This window comes from Manis javanica, chromosome 7 (genome assembly GCF_040802235.1).
Source record: "Manis javanica isolate MJ-LG chromosome 7, MJ_LKY, whole genome shotgun sequence".
Lineage (NCBI taxonomy): Eukaryota > Metazoa > Chordata > Mammalia > Pholidota > Manidae > Manis > Manis javanica.
Genome location: NC_133162.1, coordinates 15,796,899 through 15,818,278, shown reverse-complemented (window position 1 = coordinate 15,818,278; position 21,380 = coordinate 15,796,899). Strand labels below are relative to the sequence as shown.

At 35.7% G+C, this 21,380-nt stretch overlaps 1 protein-coding gene across 1 annotated transcript; it reads right to left on the bottom strand.

Annotated features, from left to right (window-relative positions):
• Positions 1-362: 362 nt before the first annotated feature.
• Positions 363-21,260, bottom strand: DCLRE1A (DNA cross-link repair 1A). Its single transcript, XM_017641455.3, has 10 exons — positions 21,120-21,260; positions 19,444-20,572; positions 15,569-17,269; positions 13,519-13,652; positions 12,319-12,437; positions 8,926-9,066; positions 7,367-7,512; positions 6,439-6,593; positions 1,944-2,085; positions 363-938 (listed from the first exon to the last, which is right to left on the bottom strand). The coding sequence occupies exons 2-10, from the start codon at positions 19,907-19,909 to the stop codon at positions 778-780; spliced, it is 3,165 nt and encodes a 1,054-aa protein (XP_017496944.3). The 5' UTR covers positions 19,910-20,572; positions 21,120-21,260; the 3' UTR covers positions 363-777.
• Between the last annotated feature and the right edge of the window lie 120 nt (positions 21,261-21,380).

Below are 21,380 nucleotides of genomic sequence, written 5' to 3'. Positions count from 1 at the left end.
TACATACACATGCATATGTTCATTATGCTAGCCACTTCTTATTTGAAACATTTTTAACATGCATTGGCCCAAATTTTTCATTTTGGATTGGCTATTTAATGTGTTGGAGAGATCAAGATTCATAAATAAATTATATAACCTCACTTAAAAAAGGTGCAATCTAAACTTTTAGTTATCTGATGTCTTGAGTAAATAGTTCAGCTAAACATCATTCAAGTGAACTTTTCACCATCCTTTACTGGGTGACTGATTATCTAGCCTTTTTAAATCTTCAGAGCCAAATGTTAAATTATTTCCATTGCAATTTTATAAAACTGCATGAACATCACAGTTACAAATCCTAGAAATCAAAAGACACTACAGAAAATTTAATATTTTTTATTTAATTATACATAAAAGTTCTCTTATAAAAATATGGCCCATATTAGATCACTTTAAAGATACTGATACTTACTTATATATAATGCTTTCAATCTAATTCCTCCATTATTATGAATCCTTTTGGTCCCTGAACCTGCCTTTGTTTCCTCTTCTGAGGCTTTATGCAAGAATATAACCACCCCCATGGGGAGAAGCAAGAACCAAGGGTACTAGGGAGACCAGTCTCAATTATCACTGATGATGCTGAGAAGCACTCAGCACTATGCACATGTTACTCAAATGTAAATGAGGAAAAAAGCTATATGAGTGACCTTCATGAGGTTTTTCACATAAGGTGTATTTCATATCACTATTTAACTACTAACAATCTACAACTCTGAGTCCTCTAAGGTAACATCAATATCCAGCTTCCAATTTCCACTCTTTAAAATATTTCTCCATTGTGTTCCTAGATCTCAAGGTGCCAACATTCACAGTAGGTATGATTTTCTGGGGCTTCAGCCACTGAACAAAACGTTTCATTTCTAGGTAGCTGCTGTGTTCACTGTAAGGAATTCCTGCAATACAAAATAAAAGATTGGCTACTAAAAATCAAATTAATAAAAAAAAATTCACAGCCCAAAATAAAAGAGGAAAGGAGAGCAATCCAGGGTATTTTTGTCAAACACTACTTGCTTTATTTCCAAGAAAATCTGTTAATATCTTTTATGGGTAATAAAGGTTAAACATTAAAATGATGCAAACTTTGAACAAGGAAATTCTATTTTTAATTATATACTTAATGACATGCATTTCTATAGATTTTTATATATAATTAGGCTTTCTTTTCCATTCTTCTCTTTAAGAAATGTGAGTAAAATTTGAAGAATAACAAACAGGAGACTCTTGATTTCCAAGCAAATAAACAGATTCCCATCCCCAAGCTTTGTACACATGAAAAATTAGCAAAAAGAAAAAAAAATAAGCAAAAAAGAAAAAAAAGTAAATTTTAAAAATCCCTTTATCTTCTTTACTGAAGATCAAGTATCATAGAGAAGGGGAAATAGGGTCCTGTTTTGAGTAAAAGAGGGTCTTTAGAGGCTGAAAGTCAGTCACTTGTCTAGTAACATATCAAAATGTTTCCATCAGCCATTACTGTAATACGCCAATTTCCAAGGACAATGGTAAGCCTCTTCCCTCTAAGACGAAAAACTGAAGACTGTAACTCTTTGCTGTCACCATCGCATCTGATCCACCATCCTTCTGCTTTCAGATTGCAGGGTCATCTAAATTCCCAGTACTCACCTGTGCCACCAACCCCTCCTTTCAAGCAGTCTACCATTTCCCCTACATGTCACTGATCACACAAAGGAAATCACCTGTACTGGTCTATGTCTGTTTACTACAGACATGCTCCTTTGTATCCGTTTACAATGGCTAAAGATGCAGGTTTAGAGTAAGTAGTGATTTGAAACTCTTGAATTGTTAGATTCTTTGGTGCCCAGTCTCCTTGGATCTTAATTTTATGGCTTTTTAAAAATGCAACTACAAACATTATAAGTGAAAACAATGAATAATTATACCATATATTGTAATGTTTCCTTTGGTCTGGGGAATAACATCTGTTATACAAGTTAAGTTATTGGAATGTGTCCATCCTGTGGGTCGAAAAGCCAAAATCTGATTGTATTTTCCACCACACTTCTTCAAATGACTCTGTAAAGCCTATTAAGTAAAAATAAAATATTCATTTAATGGTCAGTGAAGACAGTTATGCAGAATGAAATAGACAGATTAAAGATGTTACACTGGCAGAGGCACAGGGAATTTTCACTTGGTGAGCATTAACTTGCACAACCTAGAGCCCTGCTTCCAAAATAACAAAATCACTGGGAGAAAAAAATATTTTCCCCTTTACTTCTTTAATGTTAAACCAGCTTAAGTACAGTCTGAAAAAAAGTAAGATGAGAAACTTTAGACATAAGTAACTAAGTATTTAAGTTACTAAGTATTACAATTCAAATATCAACCAAAAAAGCCTCTCCAAATCCTACTGCTATTAGGTTATTAGAGATACTAGTATCCAATTATCCCTATTAGAGATACAAATATTAACACTGGTAAACATCAATCCAAATATATATATATAAATATACAAAGACGGAAATAATTTTTTGTAAGAGTGGCATTATGCTCAACACAGACATACATTTTTAAAATGCCCAGAGCACTCTTCTCAGGTATTTATTCCTTATCACTCATGAGCTAGAAAACTTTCAGAACTCTCATGCTGCCAAAATTGGAATCAACATGGTCCCTTAATGAATCTTGCAGAATGGAACTTTCCAAAGTCATCGTAAGTGATGACACTTGATAAAGTTCTTAGAAAATCAATGACCAAGTTCAATTTTTTTTATTTTGTTACCATTAATCTACAATTACATGCAGAACATTATGTTTACTAGGCTCCCCCTTTCACCAAGTCCCCCCCACAATCCCCATTACAGTCATTGTCCATCAGCATAGCAAGATGCTGTATAATCACTACTTGTCTTCTGTGTTGTACAGCCCTCCCCATGCCCCCCCCACAACATTATACATGCTAATTGTAATGCCCCCTTTCTTTTTCCTTCCAAGTTCAGTTTTTGAAAGACAATAATACAAAAACACTTAGGAGGATTAAATAAGAAGTGATTTGCTTTTCATCAGACAAATTAGAGTTGCCACAAAAACATATGATTTTATCATATAAGTCAAATGTACAGCCACTAGTTGTTCATTAGCCACAACTGGAGAACTATTATCATGAGCAATTTTATTAAAAATGCTTTAGTCAACATAAAGTCCTCAATCCGTGACTTGTCTGTTTATTGGTAACCAGTTTTGATAAAAATACTTTCAATATGTGCCAGTAGAACTTTTTCAACATGCTAATATCATCCAAAACATTACTGTCATGTTTTATGAGATTCAGTCAATCGAGTTTAAATCAGAGGTGGTCAACTATATATCACATATATGAACTTGGGATGTTGAACCTGATAGCATGAACTGTATTATTTATAATGTTTCTAAGGCTTTCAAGCCTGCCTTAGAAACCCTGAAAATTTTATCAGATTTACATTTGCACAAAAAGTCATTAACTCTGATGCAACGGAACAATTTTTGTTTGGTAAAAATAGGCTTTAAGTACTAACTAAAATAATAGCCTCATGGTAACAATCAGCTTCTAATCCATGTGTGTTTTGAAGATAAGAAATCATCAAAAATGTCATCAATATCTTTGTCACTTAATTGGAGGAAGGGGAAGGGCTACCAAAGGCAATACCAACAGAGGACAAATACAGAAAAAATATAGATTCACGATTTGAGATATTCTTTATCTTCAAGGCAGAAAGCTATGCCTTTTTTTGTGTGTATGAAGCATACAGTTCAGTGGTGTTAATATATTCATTACTAACATCTAATTCTAGAACATTTTTATCACCCCACAGAGAAACGCTATACCCATCGGCAGTCACTCCCCACCCCCTCTCCCTCAAGCCTGGGCAACCGCTAATCTACTGTCTCTATAGACTTTCCTATTCTGGACATTTCATATAAATGGAGTCACACAATATGCAGTCCTTTGTGTGTGGTTTCTTTCACTTGCCATAATGTTCTCAAGGTTCATTCACACTGTAGCATGTACTAGTAATTCATTCCTTTCTACAGCTGAATAATATTCCTATTTTGCGGATATGTCACGTTTTATCGATTCATCATTTGATGGGCATTTGAGTTGTTTCCAATTTTCTGCTATTACGAATAACGCTGCTTTGAACATTTGTGTACAAAGTTTTGTGTGGACATTATCTTTTCACTTCTCTTGATCATATACCTAGGACTGGGATTGCTGGCCAGAGAGTCAGCTCATACTTAACTTTTTAAGAAATTATCAAACTGTTTTCCAAAGCATCTGTATCATTGAAGAATCTCACCAGCAATGAATGAGGATTCCAGCTTCTCCATATCCTCACCAACAAACATTGTCCATCTTTTCTAGTACAGCTATCCTAGTGAGTGTGAAGTGGTATCTCACTGTGGTTTTGAACTACAGTTCCCTGTTGCTAACAACGTTGATCCTCTTTTCATATGTTTATTGGCCATTTGTATGTATGTCTTATTCATTTGACCATTTATATCTTCTCATTCATTCCTTAGCCTTCTGCCATCTGGCTTCCTCCAACATCACTTCACTGAAACAGTTCTTGTGCAGGTCAATGATGATGTTCTAACTGCCAAATTGCCATTCTTTCCTTAATTTAGTTCTCTGTAGCAGATAAGATAGCACTTTCAATTTAACAATTTCTTGAAAAGGGCTAGTCCCTTAATTTTCCACAATACTTTGACTCCTCCACCCCCATTATTCTCCTAAATAGATAATTTGTTCAAATGGAATGAACTTAATAGGAAATAAAACTGTAAAATAAAAATAAAAATATACTATACCTTCCTCAGGACATTAGTGTTCACTTTATGATTAATCAACATCTCGTCAGCCTCCACACAAAATGGATGCTTCTCAAATTTAAAATATGTTTACAAAGCTGGCTTAAACACCAATGGATACAACTTTAACTTTATTATCTCTGAAATTTTATGAATTACATACTCCTGAAAATAATTTTACCTTAATCTTATGGACAAAGGAGTAGTTATAACAGAATTTTCTTACTCAAGGGATAGACCTAAAAAACTCATTTTCTTTATACAATACCAGTGTTATTATTAATAAGACAGATAACAGTAAACAACACCCTAAGCTATTTCAAAGAGCTCCACAGAAGTTACTTCATGAACACTATGGCAAAAGTAAAAATACATTAGTGCTCTGAATTGCTTTTAATACCCAGGTTTGATGTTTTCCACTGCTGGTTGTCAGATGCTACAAAATGGAATGAATCTTAGTATATTAATAAATCTGACAAATAAGCCTCCAAACTGTTAGGAATGTTAGGTAGAAAGGATGACTAATTTCATTGGTTAATATGTAGTTAGGGAAGGGGAAGGTAAGGTTGAAGGGGAAAAAACTGCCCCAACTGCCCAGGTAGGGGTCCCACGTGAAGACAACACAGGCTTTGCAGGGAGATAACTTCTTGTCCATTGGGACCAGTCCAAACTGGTCCCAACTAGGTCCCAAAGCAATGCAACTAAATGGAACTACACCCATCACAATTTCATTAAAATAAATTGTGGTTTTGCCCTCCTCCCCATGGGCTTTTCTGTGCTTTTTGGGAAGAAACATGTGCATCAAGAGGAATGGGTGTATAACTAGAGCTATCAATCAAATGACCTCACCCTGCCAATCAAAGAAGTACCTCCCAGCGAGGTCAGGATAAATAGATCCTCCCCTACAAGTTCCAGGCCTTTGTCTACCTTCACTCTGGCATTCAAATAAAACTTTCACTCCGCTTCGCTACTGTTTCCCTGCCTTTCAATCCTTTGTTGTGGTGGGGGCAAGAACCGAAGAGGACAAACTCAACCCCTAACAAAACCACAGGAAGTCATACCACATGTATTTTAATTTATACCTCAGAACTAACACTAGCACTTCCTCTTAGGATGTACTTCCACTATTTCATTAAATCCTCACAACAAGTAAATTTCAAACATAATCAATGTTGTAGAAGCTTAGTAGTAATACAGAATAGACCTGAAAATAAAAGTAAGAAGTCCTTAAAATTCTCTACTCATTTCCCCACTTACCTGGAAGAACTAGAAATGAACCTTAATAGAAGGTGTGAATGACTGGATAGCTGCATACTTTTATATTTTTATTTTTTCCTTTATAACTGGTTCTCTAGGTCCTAGACCCTTGGTGGGCATATGATTTACTCTGAACAGGTACACACACAAAAAAAACCTAAATACACCTACATTCTACTGTAACAATTTTCTAGGGAAAAGTTTACTGTAGGTGACCCCACTATAACTGAATTGCTCTAGTTAAATGCAGGTAAGTTTGGATTTCAGTTTACAATCACTGGATTATCTTTTCCAATTCATACTAAAAAGGCATATCTCTTGAATGCTTACCTTAAAATTAATCTGCATCATTGGGAGAAGGTGAACCAGTGAATTGCCCATGTCTGTGGTGATGAGGGAATTAATTTCAGGTATTTTGAGGCATTGTAATGTTTTATATTTTTCTTGGGACATGCCCACTTTTGAACCTAAAACATCAGCAATGGCTATAGGCAAAGGAAAAGATTAAAAATAGTAAAATCACAGCTTATGGGAAAAATAACCAAATGACAAGTTAATAAAAATTTAAAGAACTTACAAAAAAGAAATTCCAAACATTTATGCTTTTGCCATAAAATATCAAAAGGATGATTAATTTCATTGGTTAACTACATGGAATAAATTGTGAGAAACCCAAAGAACTTATTTTTCTTTAAAAGTTGCAGAAGATGTATAGAAAGGAGTGGAGGAAGGGAAAGAACCAAATTTGGAGGAGTTAAAACCTTGGCTTTATCACTTCATATCTTAATGTTTAACACTATGTGGCCATAGGAAGAAATGGAAAGAACTTTACAAAACAGTATAATTCTATCTAGACAAACTGCAATTACATATCCAGGAATCATTTAGGAATAAAAACTAAAACTATTTTCCAACATAATTTACTGATGGTTATCCTCAAAGAAGGCATCAATACAACTATGCCTTAGTCATTATTTAGTTTATTAAAATATCAATGTACCATGGACATTTGCTCTATAAACATTTTGTAGATACAAAGGCTATCATAAACATGCTTATCAAGTGTTTCCATTAAGCTAAGCCTTTCAAAATTTAAATGAATCAAATTCCCTCAAATTTTCTTTCAACTTCAAAGGTAATACTGAACCATTTGAGGAAATAAATATCAAATACAAGAATAGAGACTGAAAGGGCTTTATGCAAAAAGAATCTGATCTTCATAATATATTAATGTAAATTAGATATAGCTACCACGCACCTAGGAAGACTTTCTCTTTTCCAATAGAGTAAGTGCCACAGACAACAAGAGCATGCGGGTTTAGAGTTACAGCCTCAAAGGCAGTGTTGATGGCAAACTGGATAACCTCTTGCTGAGACGGAAAGGAGTATTCCGGGCTGCAATATCTGTTATATATAGAAATATGATACTTCTTAAAAGATCAACAAGAAAGCCATAGCATCAAGTTGGATGCTATTTTAGAAAATAAGCTTTAGCAAAATTACATACAACATAAATATAATATATTAACACCACTGCCGTTATCTTACTGCTTGTGGTTAAAGTATTTGTTACCAGTTATATAATTTATGATGGAATTATACATTTGCAATATACCTTTTTCATTATATTTCTTTTATCACCCTCAAATCAATAAGTTGCCTTTTTTATTTCAAGAATATTTCTGGCCAACTAGCTACTGAAGCTATGTTATAAATCTAAATTTCTTTTTTGAAATCCCAATCACTATCAAAGAAAATATTATCAATAGGGGTTTTATCTTTGGACTAAAGAATTCTAACTTAGTTTTAAAAAAATTAAAACAAAGAAACCAAACATGAATTTAATGAAGTAGTGTTAAATCAAACAGTTAATATTTACATGGTTATCATCTCTTCTTAGGAGATACAGAAATATATACAGTATTACAGGATATAACGATTCATTGGGTCTACCTCAATACACGAACACCCAAGGAAACATTAACCGTAAAACTCCTAGCTATGTATATTTGAAATGAAAAATAAGCACTTTTTCATATTTTTCCCAATTTGCAAAACTATTTTGCTGGTCAGCCATATGAATAGAGAAAATAATTGTATGTAGAACAAAACTAAGTAACCAAAGAAGTGTTTTTTACTTATTATTTTCTTAATTTATCTAGTATTTATACTACATATAAAAGAATGGAAAAATTAGCTGTAGTTTTAGAAAACTGGATGTGGAAAGCCCATCTTTTAGTGAAATACACCATCCAAACTCACTTCTTGAAATATGTTGAAATAGTTAACATAATTCGTTTCTAACAAATTGATGAGGTATTCTAATATAAAAGGATAATAGCTTATACCATTATGTTTAGGAATTCAAAGTTGTCACTTATACATTACCTTTTGGAGAAAAGAACAAAGTTATTCTGAATATTCAGAAGCAGAATTGCATTTTGGCCTCTGCTTTTTCTTTACATTACATTTGAGAGTTACATGGATACTTTGAAATGAGAGCTTATATGAGTGTTTTCCTAGAAAAGTTTGCCCCCAAATTTTCTTTCTTTGTTTCAGTAATCGGATTCTCACATAAACTGTATTTTCAAAAGGAAATTATAAACAAGTATTGAGCTGCAATTAAAACATGTTATCCCAAATTTGTTCTTCAGCAAGTATATATTTCTTCAAATAGTATCCCTCTGATAGCCTGAAAATAAGAACTGACAACAAACCATCATTTTGGTTACATAAGCAAATGCTCAAATTATTCATAATATACGGGGCAAATGCTGTCCATGGGAAGAGGAAGCAGACGAACAAAACCTTTCTTACGTTGTGTCTAAGTAAAGCGTGTGGACTTTCTGGCCTGCTAGAAGAGAACGTTCCATGGTGGGATCTGCTCTGAAGTCTCCGGTATGTAATATGACATTACCGTTAGGAAGATAAAAAAGGATCATCACAGCACCTGGACAGCTGAACACAAACATTTCAAAGGATGATTCTAAACACAGGCAAAGCATCTAAAGGAAGAACACTTATTTCAGTATCAACAAGTTAATACACTTTATTAGCTTACTGCAATGACACAGCATTGAACTATAGAGGAAATGTAGCATTTTAACTTAAGGAATACACATGATAAAAAAAATAATTGGTGTGCAAGGAAGAATTACTTCAGCAGGCCAAGGCTGCTCAGACTCCACACATCCCCAAGAAAGGCCTATCTTAAGGACTAGTTCTTGGCGGCCTCCCTGGGAGATGAGTTCTGAGTCTTTGGAATAGGCTGCCTCATAAGAGTGTTTTGTATGCCTGACAAATGCTTCTGGCCATATGTTACTAGTTTGATGGATAGTTTATGCTAATAATGTGATCTATGGTGAATATCTATCTTTGCTCCACATTACTGGAGGCTGAGTACCAAGGTCAGTCACATACATGAGTGTTGCACGTGTACCTGACTGACCCTGAATAAAAACCCTGGACACCAAGGCTCAGGGGAGCTTCCCTGGTTGGCTATACTTTGCATATGCTGTTACACATTGTTGCTGGGAGAATTAAGGGCATCCATCCAACTCCATTTGAAGAGAATACCTGGACAATTCCACTTGGTTTCTCCTAACTTCACCCCTATTTGCCTTTTTTCCTTTGCTAATTTTAATCTGTACCCCTTCACTGTGATAAGCTATAACCACAAGTTTAACAGCTATCCTTTGTCCTATGGGTCCCTGTAGCAAAGCACTCAGCCTCAACGTGGTCTGGGAGATCCTGACAGAAAGGGGTTTAGAAATGACTGCCAAAACACATAGGATTCTCATTTTCAATTGTATTTGTACTTTAAAACTTACCTTCCCACACTAAAACTTCAGACCCCAGTGACTTCACTGCAGAATTCTATCAAACACATAGGGAAGAAATAGTACCACTACTACATATCTTTCAGAAAATAGAGGAGGGAATACTTCATGAGGCCAGCATTACCCTGATATCAAAACTAGAAAAATGTATTATAAAAAAAACTATAGACCTGTATCCTTTATGAAAGTAGGCACAAAATTCCTTAACAAAATACTAGCATATCAAATCTGTTCAATATATTTTTAAAAGCATAATACATGAAGACCAAGTGGGGTTTACCCCAGTGATGCAAGGCTGGTTTGACATTCAAAAAATCTATCATTGTCATTTACCATGTTAACATTATTAAGGAGAAAAATTATATGATCATCTCAACAGATACTAAAGAAGTATTTGACAAAATTCAACACCCATTCATGATAACAAACTCTCAGCAGAGTAGGAAAAGAGAGGGTCTTCCTCAACCTGATAAAAGGCATCTATGAAAACCCTACCGCTAACGTCATGCTTAATGGGGAAAGACTGACAGCTTTCCCCTTAAGATCAGGAATAAGCAGTATGTCTGCGCTCTGCATTCACCACTCGTATTCAACACCACACTGAAGGTCTGAGGCAGTACAGTACACGACAAAGAAAAGCACTCTGAATGGAATGCAAGAAGTAAACAAAACTGTCTTTACTTGCAGATTACATGATCTTATATGTAGAAAATTTTCAAGAATCTACAAAAAGCCTACCACATCTAATAAGCAAGTTTAGCAAGGTCATAGGATACAAGGTCAATAATCAAAAATCAATTTTCCATCAAGAGATGAATGGATAAAGAAACTGTAGTGTATCTCCACAATAGATACTGTAGGGCAATAAACAGGAACACGCTACTGATACACACATCATCATGGATAAATCTCCAAAACACTATGAGTGACTGAAGCCAGACACAAAAAAGTAGATACTATGTGATTTGATGTAGCCAAATCCCTAGGAAAGACAAATCTGATCCATAATGATTACAACAGATCAATGGTTTGTAAACAGATCAAGGAAATCTTTTGCGGTGGGAAAAGTTTCGATATTTTTATGGCAGGAATTACATAGGTGTGTATTTCTGTGAAAATTTAACAAACATTTAAAATGGGTCCATTTTACATATGCAAATTGTACCTCAATAAAAGTTTATTTAAAATCAGAAACTGAGTTGCCATAATTGGTTATTTAAAAAGAAACAGCAGCAAAGTTAGCAGACAAAATTAAAAGGTGACCTAAATAAATAGCATTGGTATGGATTTTAGGAGACATAGATTTAGTCTTAATTTTAATTCTCTAAGCATCTATGATCTAAGGTACATAAGGCTAACATTCTATGATAACTAGAAAAAAGCATTGTGGGTAAAATTGTAATATTTCCAGAATATCCCTCCTGGCTTTAGTACATCTGCATATCAAAAGGTGCTCAAGGGTGGAGAGAAGTATGGCTTTAGTGCATTTGCATCATTCCTCAGGGGTGGAGAGAAGTTCATCTCCATATCAGTGGGTAATGACCTGGGCAACAGAGGGCTCATCTGTACCTGGAGGTGAGGGGAGGGCCCTTTTGCTTCTGCTGGAGCAGGAAAGAGAGAAGGGCCTGGACTGCAGTTTGTAAGTAATAAATGGATTTTGAACTTTATTTCTCCATTTGACTGATTCAGTTTTAGAGGTATTTTGCCCCAGGATTTCCTCTCCCCAGACTTACAAGGACAGTTGACAGGTGCATTTTGGCAACATAAATATTCAGTAGTATATTACATTAAAAAAAGAAGAAAAGAGAAAGAAAAAGGGAAACCATTTCCAAGAAAAAAGTCTTCCAAGTCTTTAGTATCAAAAACCTGAAGAATTTAAAAGAGAAAAAAACCCTCTAGTATCTAAATGGAATTTTTTAAGTGATTTATATATTTATTTATTTATTTATAAATACATATTATATTTAATATATAATATTTAAATGTTTAAAATTTTAAATAATATATAAATATATATATTTGTATATATGTAAGTTAATTAACGTGATATTAGAGAAAATGACAAAAGGTTATCTCTTAAATAAAAGCAACAAAATGTCAAAACATTTAAAAAAAATAAGGTGGAGTTTTATATGTCAAGCATAGTAATTTAAACTACTTAAAAAAATAGGTTACATAATATTTAGAGAATTTCTTTACATTTAATCTGATTCTGTAATTGGGTACAATTTTTTTCAAAAGTAGAAACAAATTTTTATTCAAGTTTTTAGAAATATCAAGCATATTTGTTCCAATTAAAAAGTTCTTAAGTAACCACGCCAATGTGTTTTGAGTACTTAAAAAATAGGCTATCATTAAGTTTAATACTTACTGATTGGCATCAAGCAAAACAACTTTTATACCATTCACTATACAATCAGTGTCCATTGGCAGTGGGTAGATATATTGTTCTTGCACATGAAGTTTACTCTTCAACAAATTGCCAGTTATCTGCAAAACAGGGTATGCTTATTGCTGATACAGTACAACACTAAATAGTCTTTGATTTCACATTTAGTGTAGAACTCAAGAATCTTAATAATCTCCCTGCTGTCCCACTTATATTCATGAAGACTCTCCAGAATGCCTGGAAGAACTTCTAAAATGACTGCATCGTAACTCTGCTTAAATACTCACTGACTCGCCCTCATCTGTGAAAGACCCATCATCCCCGACATGACATACAAAACCCTTCTTGACCTGCTCCCTGCCCATTTCTGTGGGTTTATCTCCTGGTATTCCTCATTTTGTGTTTTGCTGTTCTGAATTATCTGAAGTGCCTGGAAGGGGTATTTCTTAAGGGTCTGCGCCTTTATACAAAACTCTGTTCTCTACCTGGAATATTCTCTCCTTTTTTCTCTGCCTGCTTCCGGAATCAGACAGATGTGCATTCAAATTCTGGCTCTGCCATTACTAGCTCTGTTACTTGGCGCATTCCACTTAACCTCTCCAAGCACAAGTTGTTTCATTAATAAAAAGAGGATAATTTAAGAATGCTGTGAGGTTAAACAAAATTCTAGGCAAAGCCCTTAGTAGTAGGCATTTAAAATGTTCACCTTTCAATAATTAGTTCAAAGTATCTTTTCCACCATGAAACTTTCTTTAGCCTTAGCCTTAGCCCAGGACAGAGTAAAGAACTCCCTTCTCCCTAATTCTAGGTGTTGTGTTCACTTTCCTATGACAATACCAATCCTTTCATGGTATTATTTGTGAATGTGTATGCTGAAGGCTTCAAGCCCCCTGAAGCTAAGTATTTTGTCTTGAATATATTTTAGGCACTCAATAAATGTTTACTGAATGAAACTTCAGTGTTTAGTCCATTTTAAAATAGTTTTCATACAATAAAGCATATTTTTAAAACATCTATTGTAATTGTTGGCAATAACTCAATTTTAACATCTCAGTGTGGAATGTTTTCTCACATCTTCTCTAGTAGAATGATAGACCTTTCAATTTTAATTATTCTTTTTAAACCAAATTGCTTAGAAATTTGTGGTAGTCTACAAACTCAGAATATAGAACACTAACTTACCTCACTACAATAAACTGGAAATGTGAAGTTTTTAGACAGTCCAGCATAATGATCAGAATGAAAATGTGTGAGAAAATAGGCTGTGCAACCTTCAACCAATCCATACTGAAAAGCATCAACTGTGAAGCCAGTTCCTGCAATAAAAATACCAACAGAGCTGCTTTAGCACTAGCTTATTATAAAGCAAGATACCCAATTTGAGTATAAGTAGTGAACCCTCTAACACCTTTACATCTCATTTCCAACTTAAGTTTATAAAAAGTTACACCACATAAATTTAGCAAGAGACGATACTAGAGATGAAAATGTTCTGTTAAGTTTCTACTAAATATTCCAGTATAGGTTTTCTTTATGAATAACCATACAAAAAAACCAAAATACTAAGCTACAGACCAATTACTTCTTTGTTTCAGTGAATATTTTCACGATACTTACTCGTCACCTAAAATCCTTTACTTCTGCAGACCAGCAAAAGGAGAATGCTTTCCTCTAAAGCATAAATTCTCAATGGGGGCAATACAGATATGATTCTGTTAGGCAGAAAGACAGAAATGAGAGGGATGGAAAGGAGAAAGGGCGCCCTGAAGCTGACTCAGGGAGTTGATCAGGTGGAACCAGAAAGCCAGAAATGACTCAGAGAGTTGATCAGATGAAGCCACAGGGTCCAGGGGTGACTCAGGAAATGTCCAGGGTCCTCCCAGATAAGAAATAACAGAGGCACAGGCACAGCACAGCCCCTGTCCCCATTTCACCAATCAGAACAAGCCTAGAGAACTGATAGCTGTCAATCAAGGACCTCTCTGCCCTGCCAAAAACCACATAAAAGCCTCAAAATGAGCACACATGCCTGCCTGTCCTATACTTAGGCAGGCCCGCTCTGCTACTCTATGCAGAGTGTATTAAAACTTACTTTGCTTTCTTGACTTTGGTGTCTCATCTCACTGTATCTGACTTCCCTGCAACACCAAGCCGAGTCCTTTCCTCCCCAACACTTCCAAGGGGACAAAAGTGGTTGAAGACCCAAATAACCTTACATATTATAACAGTTTGCAGCCCTCCAAAAGGTTACAGTACAATAACAGATAAACAGTGTAATAGTATTTGAATTTCAGTGGGGGGCGGGTAGGAGGGAAATGAGGAAAAAATGCCTCAAAAGGGCTCCCTAGAGGACCAATAATGAAAAAAACATTTGAACTATTCTGAAATATGTTTATGAAAGAAATAACAAAGTGTGCGGGCTGTTATATGCAAGTAAACAAGCCACCCTCACATTCTGTTAAGGCTTATCAACACAGGGTATATTAGTCTTAGGCTCACTTAAAATTCAGAAAATTAATCAAAATAATTATTAAAAACAGAATGGGTGCTATGATGTACATAAATGCTAATCTCTACATAAACATTGTGAACAAACCACAGTTTTAGAGTATCAATAAAAGCACTTTCAAAAATTTTCCTGAAACCAAGTATATTTGGCAGTTTTATTTTATATTCTTTTCAGAATAGTTATTGGTTTTTTTCAATAATAAATACACTTCACTATACCCTTTTCTACTAGCTCATCTATGAAGGCAAGAGAAATTAAAAGAATATGGAAAGGGTGGGAAACTAAGTTATGATATGGTTTTTAAATGTTTGGCATTTATTATCAGTACAACCTATTACATTTTCCTTCTTTAAAGCTATTTAGTACTTTGAATTTCTCTTCAGTGCTTAGAGATCATCTTTCATTACAGTTACTTACAGAGAGCCTTCCTCCTGCTGTATTAAGCTGAGCTCACCTAATCTGTCAAATCTGTAATATCCACCTAACTAGTACAGTAACTTGAACATAAAATACATCTAGTAAAACTTTGCTGAATTAAATGGATCAAAAAAGATGAAATAGGCAAAAAAAATGTGTTATAGATCAATGAAGTAACGTAAAAAACAAAGGAAACACAAATTGTTTCATACACACACACACACACACACACACATGGGCAATGAACATCAAATTTTAAAAAGTTGATCCTTTGCAGATAAATTAAGCATTGATATTTCAACTTACCAGGTATTTTCTTATAGAATGGACATGTCTTTTTTCTCAACGCTCCTGTATTAGATGACTCTGAAATTTTCACGTTCCTTCTCGGCAGCCTGCCATAAGCTGATTTTATGAAGACTTTGTCTTGACTTACATTGACTGTTTCAGATTCTATTTTGTTAATGAGGTGATGTAACCTCTTCTGATGTGCTCCTTCCTGTGAATCTGACTTTTTACGTCTCTTTCTTTGATGCTGTGATCTCTCCCTAGAAAGTTCCACAGAGGGCTGACGCTCATCCAAAATTTTTTCATCAAGTTCTAAATCACTTAAAGATTTTTCTGCTTTCCTCTTGCACTGCCGGGACCTCTTTTCATTAGGACTTGGGACTGGATTTAAGCTCATCCCTTTGAATGCACCTTCCCCCAGCAATTTCTCTTCTTTTCTTTTCGGTGGTAGTCCAAAATACACACCTATATCCATTTGCTTCATTGCTTTGGCAGAAGTGTGTGTTGCATTACACTTAGGATCAGATGGCAATATTTTCAGAGACTTAGCAGCAGTATATGCACCAGAAAATTTCTCTGTATTTAAAACTGTAACTTCACTGTCTAATATACCCTCTAATGACTTTCTGCAGGAACATACTGAGCTAGTATTGTTCTTGGCATTGTAATTCTTACTTGATAATTCCCTGCTTTTACTCTGGGTTAGACGGAAAGTAAGACAGCTTCCCTCCTGGCTTTCCAAACGTTTTGGCATTTGATGCTTAAGTAAAGAAAGAGAAATTTGATTGTGAACAGCTGATTCTTCAATGACCTGTTTCTGTATATTTAATTGAGATGAGTGAAATTTTGGCTCATCAGGCTTTGTTTGGTAACTAGCGACTTGGTAACTAGAAGTAAGCCCCTCTGCTAATGCAGGTGGAAACAACATAAAATCACCATCAGTATATGCTGGATCATCACATGAAGTAATATTCTTATTTTGGAAAACAAATTGAGATGAATCATTTAGAGTGTTGCACTTGTACAATTCTTCATTGTATGTGCCCTGAGTTGGGAAGCTGTTCACTTCGGGGCCATGCTCCTCCTGGTCCTTCAGTAAGGGACCATGGAGTTTGCTAAACAAAGCAGAGCTATTATCATCTTCTTCTAGGCTGCCATCTTCAGAGCTTCCTGTAAAAAAGAGTTCCTGCTGTGAGTCCTCCAGCTTTTCATCAATATCAGAAGATTCTTCATCACTTTGAAGTGGAGAATAGGAGATTTCACAGTTGCTAAAGTCATTTTCGGGCAATGCCAAACGTAGGTGTTCTGAGTTGTTTTGGCGATCTGATTCTTCGGCAAGAGGCACACCAACTCCTACCAGTTTGTCGTTATTAACAAATTCTGTAAACTGTGGGGCTTGTTGGGATGTTTGGATATTTGTTGAAGAGGAAATCTTTCTAGGGGCTTCAGCTGGAGACTGAGATTTTCTGAGACACTGCGTCACCACAAAGGGAACAGCTGAAACATTTTTGAAGTCTTCCATTTGTTTCTGATCCTGAGACCATCCTTCCTCAAGACTACAAAAAAAGCCTGAATTCTTCTCAGTGAAACTACCACCTGCCCCATGTGATGGAATGTTGGAAGGACTATTACTAGCCCTGCTCTGAGCTAGCTGGAGATGAGTGTATCTCTTGTAATGAGAAGGCATTGTTGAGGTACACTGAAGACCATCAGGACACTCTGAAATGTTAATAAAGAAAAAAGTATTACAGGATCAAAGCACAGACTAAGCTTTAGCACCATCCATTAACATGTCAGTAGAAAATCGTTAGTGCTACTTTGAAGCCTTAGGACAATAGCTATCTTTGTACAATCAAGAGATTAGCATAAAATAACAATAATTCAGTGTGGTTTTGCAAGGTGCTGGTTATTATTTTTAAAGCAAATACTCTTTTAAATTTCTTTTCAATTAATATTTTGTCCCCCAAAAATTTAAGACTAACACTTTTTTCTAAGTAACTGTTTTGTCAATGGGTTTCAGCCCTGGGCAAGTTCTCTATGGATTCAGTATGACCAAAGAAATTATAGTAGAACGTTTTTTGGGGTGAAAGTGTTTATTACCTGTCTTGTTCTCCCGGTGGTAGGTCCAGCAATAGCATCTCTGTCTCCGCCCAGAGCACTGGGCCAAACTCTCTATATAGTGCAAATAGCTTATTGCCTACAGGTGTGGAAGCAATAGCCTAGCAACAGGCCAGTTACATCACCAAGTGGTTTAAGTTCAGTGAAGATCCTGGCCATAGGAACCCCAACTTCCCCACAGGAACTCTCACAGATATGAGCTCCTTCAAAATGCATGCCATGCTTGCATTAGTTATTTCTTAAGCAGATGCTACAAATTGACACCTTTGGTTTCACTAGTTCACTAGTATTCAAGCAATAAAGAGTAAAGAAGCCTGGTATGTCTGTCTCTCACAGAAGAAAAGTTCTACCCCAATTTTTATCTTATCAAGCAATACAGATTTATGACAATTTTAGTATCAACTTAGGCTCTGTTATTTAATATTCACACTGTATACAATAGCAGTAATAACAATCTTATTAGTTACAGCTGTTCCTACCCTGAATATTTTAGATTCTAATATTTGAAATTCAATTTGATAAGCTGGTAGTAATAATATGGCTTTAATAGTCTGGAAACTATTCCCCATATCATTATGATTGAGAAACATTATGCAAACCATCTTGGATGTTAATTTCCATGTTTATCAAAAAATGATCCCCTCCCCCCAAAAAAGATGTTACATTAAGTTATGACTTCATTGCTTAAAACTTAAAACCACCTCATAAAAGTATTTGTTACATATTAGAATTCAATTCAAGGAGAGTCTGAGATTCTATTCAAAGGAGTTTAGTTAGTGAAAAACCAAAAGAAATACCTCTTTGAGGTGTATTCATCTACAAGACATTTCACCGAGGTGCTCACCATGGGACTCCAACTTCCAGTTCTGATTTTCAAGCCACTTAAAAGCAAATTACTAGCATTTGATAAGACTTACACTTACTATGCTTTTATTAGGTTAATGTGAAATTTTTTAAATGTTATTTTGCATCTTCATGCAGTACTTTAAAGTGATAATGAGGTTAATAATAAAATGCCTTCTGAATCAGTTAACATAAAATTCATACCGACTTTTTAAAAATTTTACTGAATTTTAAATGAGATTTAAAAATTCATGGCATATATGATAACTTTAAAATACACAAATCATAACCCATTCTTCATATACTCCACGTAGACTTTTTTATGTTAAACATGACATTTATAAAATATCTTAAAGGTAATAAAAACATAACATTACTTCATTTATCACTTCACACAATTTTAATTAGAATCGTTAATAATCTAAGACTACTTACCAGTTGTTCTTTCTATATATTAGCATGATGAATCAACATACCCATATTTAGAAGACTGACCAATATTCATACTTCTATAAAAGTGTTTCATAGAAGATAAAATGGCAAGTCATTTAAGAACCTCCATCTGTAAAATGTCACTACAACCTACCTTATGCAGTCATTATGAGGGTCAGTTAAGTCAAACTAGCATAGTATGTGCTCAATTAACATTTATGAGAATTGAGGTGTTCAGGGACATTTATGAAATAATAAAATCCACTTACACTGTTTTCAAGTTTGCAACATTCTTTACAATTATACCATTGACTGCTTTTTTTCATCCTTGTCAAGAAGGGTAAAAACGCATTAACTTGGTTCCTTATAGGGTAAGTCAGTTATAGTGCCACCTCTCTCTTTTGGTTTATTTGCCTTGCTTGTTTCACTGGACTGATATGGCTGGCTGAGTGCAGGTCTTTCAAACTATTTAAAGACCATTATCCTTTTTGGAATCTTACCTGTTTCAGAGACTGGTGGAGAATCCAAACACTCAAAAACATGCCATCGAGGTGTCTGACCTAGCAATGCGGAAAAAGGCATCTGGCAGTTTGGACAGTATCCATCATAAACTGGACGTATTTTTGGAGACACCTGCTTGCTTTTCTGAGCCTTACAGCACTTTGCTGGAGTGGTCTCCTTGTCTTGGGGCTGCTGAATACCATCCCTGCAACCAGAATCCTGACCAGAAGCTACAGAAGTTTGACTGTATGTTTCTCCAACACACACTTCAGGGTCCTTCGCCTTCTCTTTAGCTTCTACAGTTCTTTTTTTATTTCTGTTTTGTCTTGACTGATATTTTCTACCTGTTGCTTTTTCAACAGATTTTGAAATATTCTCAGAGAAATTATTTGAATGTACTGGTTTTGGTTTTCTTTTCGATTTGTATTCCCAGATTTCTTCTTCCAAAAAAGTGTCTTCTATCATGGCAAAATGATTTTTATCATTAAAGAAGCACTAATCTTAAGTGAAGTGAGAGTGCATTTCTTGATTCAAAATTTTTTAATAGAATTACTTTACTGAGCAAAAAAAAGTAACAAAACCCCCACTAACTTAATAGAAATCTAACGCTCTGGTAATGAATAAATTGGCAAACTACAAACATTATACCTGAGAACATTTGCCCTTCTATGTATAGAGCAATAAAATTAAGAGGACCTAACCACACGCTAGCATCTGAGAAGTTTTTCCATTGTGGCTACTATTTCATTCAGGTACTTCAGCCTTTTCCAGGACTTGATTCATAAAAATAAGAATCAGTAATACTTTGAATATTAAGCACTAATGTGAAGTACAAATTCAATAGCTTAATCTTAGAACGAGCTGTTAGAAAGCTGTCAGTTCACTTTCTGCTGGACAACTGTCCAGAAAATCCACAAATGCAACCAGAGCCCCTGGGTAACGGGCTCAACAGGTATTCCAACACTAAACGTCTACCTTAATTTGCTAGTAACACTGGTCACACCATAATCAAAGAGGTGTGTGAGTCTCAAAAAAATGTAATTGCCCTTATCCTTGGCTCGTGGATATTCGGCAACTTCAGTTTGCTGGGGCCATCCAGTATCTTCCTCCAGCAGCAATGAACAAACACTGCACAATGAATAAACAAAATTCAAATATGTTTAGTTGTGCTCGCACTGAGGCCACGCACTCCCCTAGAACCAGACCGCGGAGGTGGTCTGCCCTACAGGTGGCCAGCCATCTCTTTGCCAGGTTCACCTGCCTGATGCTTCCCACTAGCTCTACATCCTTTTTGGACGTAGGAGGCCGCAAGGCCAGCGAGTTGGTTTTTTATCCCCTCCTGGGTAGACAGCGAGTTTGTTCCTAGCACGGCCTACAACATAAAAGCAATCAAAGCCCTCCTCTTCCGAAGACTGAGGTCCTGCTGTCAAGGATCCTCGCCGCACGCCCCCAGCCCCTGACCGCGCTCCCTCGGGGGCAGCAGCTCCAGCTGCGTCCGCCCTCCTCGGCGCCCCACTCTCCCCGCTCAGCTAACAATCTATTCGCTGCCGCACATTCAGCACTGTGGGGCAACATAACATTATATGTGTGTATTAGCCAAAGCATTAGCCAGTCACTCCTAATCTTAAAAAGCTTTCTGGTAATGAAATCCTTAAAGAGATCCCTACCCCTTTACCTTTCACGTCTTGGCGGGAACAGCTTCCTCTCGCCTGTGCTGTGTCGAATCAGCTGAACCCGGTTCTAAGAGCGGGCCTTTGAAAAGAATGAAAAAAGTTTGTGCCCTTTTAAGTCTCACGGACTTATTTTATTTTTATTCTAAAACCCGCTGATTTCCAAAGTGAAGGGTGGGGGAATGGCCCTCTTGGAGCTTCTAGAACGCTGGCACAGCAGCCTTTTCCATGTTGAATCAGGCACTCTGAATGTCCAGGCGCAGCTG